Consider the following 1,776-nt stretch of genomic DNA (forward strand, 5'->3'; position numbering starts at 1 on the left):
AATGTCATTAATATATTCGAATTTATTACAATAGCATTTTTATTTGACTAGTCTCAACATAGGCTTAACCACCAGTCTTAATGATAGTATATTTATGAAGAATTTGCTTTACCTTAAATTTAAATAAATAATGATGGAACTTAGCGCAGCAAGTTCGAGACCTCTTATTAACATAATGTTCGCGAGAAAATCTAGTTATATCTTATATCTTTGGAAAGATCCATTGCGTGGAGTTTCTATTTACAGGAATTCGAGGAATCTTGAACAAAAATATACACATTTAAACGAAAAAAGTTCTTAGAAATTCTTCATCATAAGCGATGGGAAATTTGAAACTGGTCATCTTCAAACCTCAGTGGATGTGTGTGTGTGTGTGTGTGTGTGTGTGTGTGTTTGTAAAATTCAATCACTGAAAAGTAATGATAAAAACATTTATGATAACTGGAAACCAATGCATTGGACATTTTAAAAAAAAGCAATGTCTTCATATTCAATATAATCATAAAATAAAATCAATGGTCTAAAGAAATGTTCATTTTTTTTCTTTTTCTACTTTTTAACCGAGACGAGTCATACAACGACCACCTGTTTAATTTCATACGAATACATGTGCAGCAAGTGCATCATGGTGTTAGGTGTTCTGAAGACGAACAAAATGATATATTTCCATTATGAATACGAAAAAAAGGCCATATTTACATACATAGGCCTATATTTCGTTTGATATTTTGTTGATACACCAATATACCATTTAATGTTTACGATAATATCTTTTTATGGTGTTTCTCAGTTAAGAAATTCGAGAAATTGTACTGTTTCTCTTCTAGTCAAAATTGAAAGGTTTAGAACACTTTATTTCGTAAATGATAACGTGGGCGTTTTCGATTATTCCCCCAAGTGTTGGAATTATTCTTGTTTTCGTTAGGCTGTGACTGGGAGCTGGGGATCAGTTGTACGACGGATTTCTTCCTGTGAAGTTCCTGTGCTAGTCTGCTCTTCAAGATGAAGTAAGAAAATTACTTGGAATTATGTTGTATAACTTTATATATATATATATATATATATATATATATATATATATATATATATATATATATATATATATATATATATATATATGTGTGTGTGTGTGTATATATATATATATATATATATATATATATATATATATATATATATATATATATATATATATATATATATATATATATATATATATATATATATATATATATATATATATATATATATATATATATATATATATATAATATATATATATATATATATATATATATATATATATATATATATATATATATATATATATATATATATATATATATATATATATATATATATTCTGTATATATAATGTATACACACTATATATATATATATATATATATATATATATATATATATATATATATATATATATATATATATATATATATATATATATATAAGCGTAATACTGTTCTACCTGTTTTAAGCATGATATCCACATACTTTTTTTTGGAATTTTCTTCAGAATGTAAACAATTTGACCATAAATCAAAATCGTACCATTGCTTTTATTAAATGCGAGTTACCCCCTTAAGGAATAACAAATCAAATCTAATGAGCAATTTTTTAATCGACTGTATTTTCTGCATTGCTAATAACCAGTCTCTGATACTACGCCATTTTTACAAGTCTTATAAAAAGCAAATAAGATAATTACATGAAAAATATCCACTACCGTTATGACCTTGTGTACCTCATAATTATGTA

General features: G+C 24.6%; 1 protein-coding gene across 1 annotated transcript in view; it reads left to right on the top strand.

Moving 5' to 3' along the window:
• Positions 1–860: 860 nt before the first annotated feature.
• The window catches only part of LOC137659599 (RNA polymerase II subunit 5-mediating protein homolog), a 4,214-nt gene continuing 3,298 nt past the window's right edge, over positions 861–1,776 (top strand). The window contains exon 1 of the mRNA XM_068394446.1: positions 861–1,007. Coding sequence (XP_068250547.1) covers positions 1,003–1,007 — 5 coding nt within the window. The 5' untranslated portion in view covers positions 861–1,002. The remainder of the gene's footprint in view (positions 1,008–1,776) is intronic.

Source organism: Palaemon carinicauda, chromosome 20 (genome assembly GCF_036898095.1).
Source record: "Palaemon carinicauda isolate YSFRI2023 chromosome 20, ASM3689809v2, whole genome shotgun sequence".
In the NCBI taxonomy this organism is placed as follows: domain Eukaryota; kingdom Metazoa; phylum Arthropoda; class Malacostraca; order Decapoda; family Palaemonidae; genus Palaemon; species Palaemon carinicauda.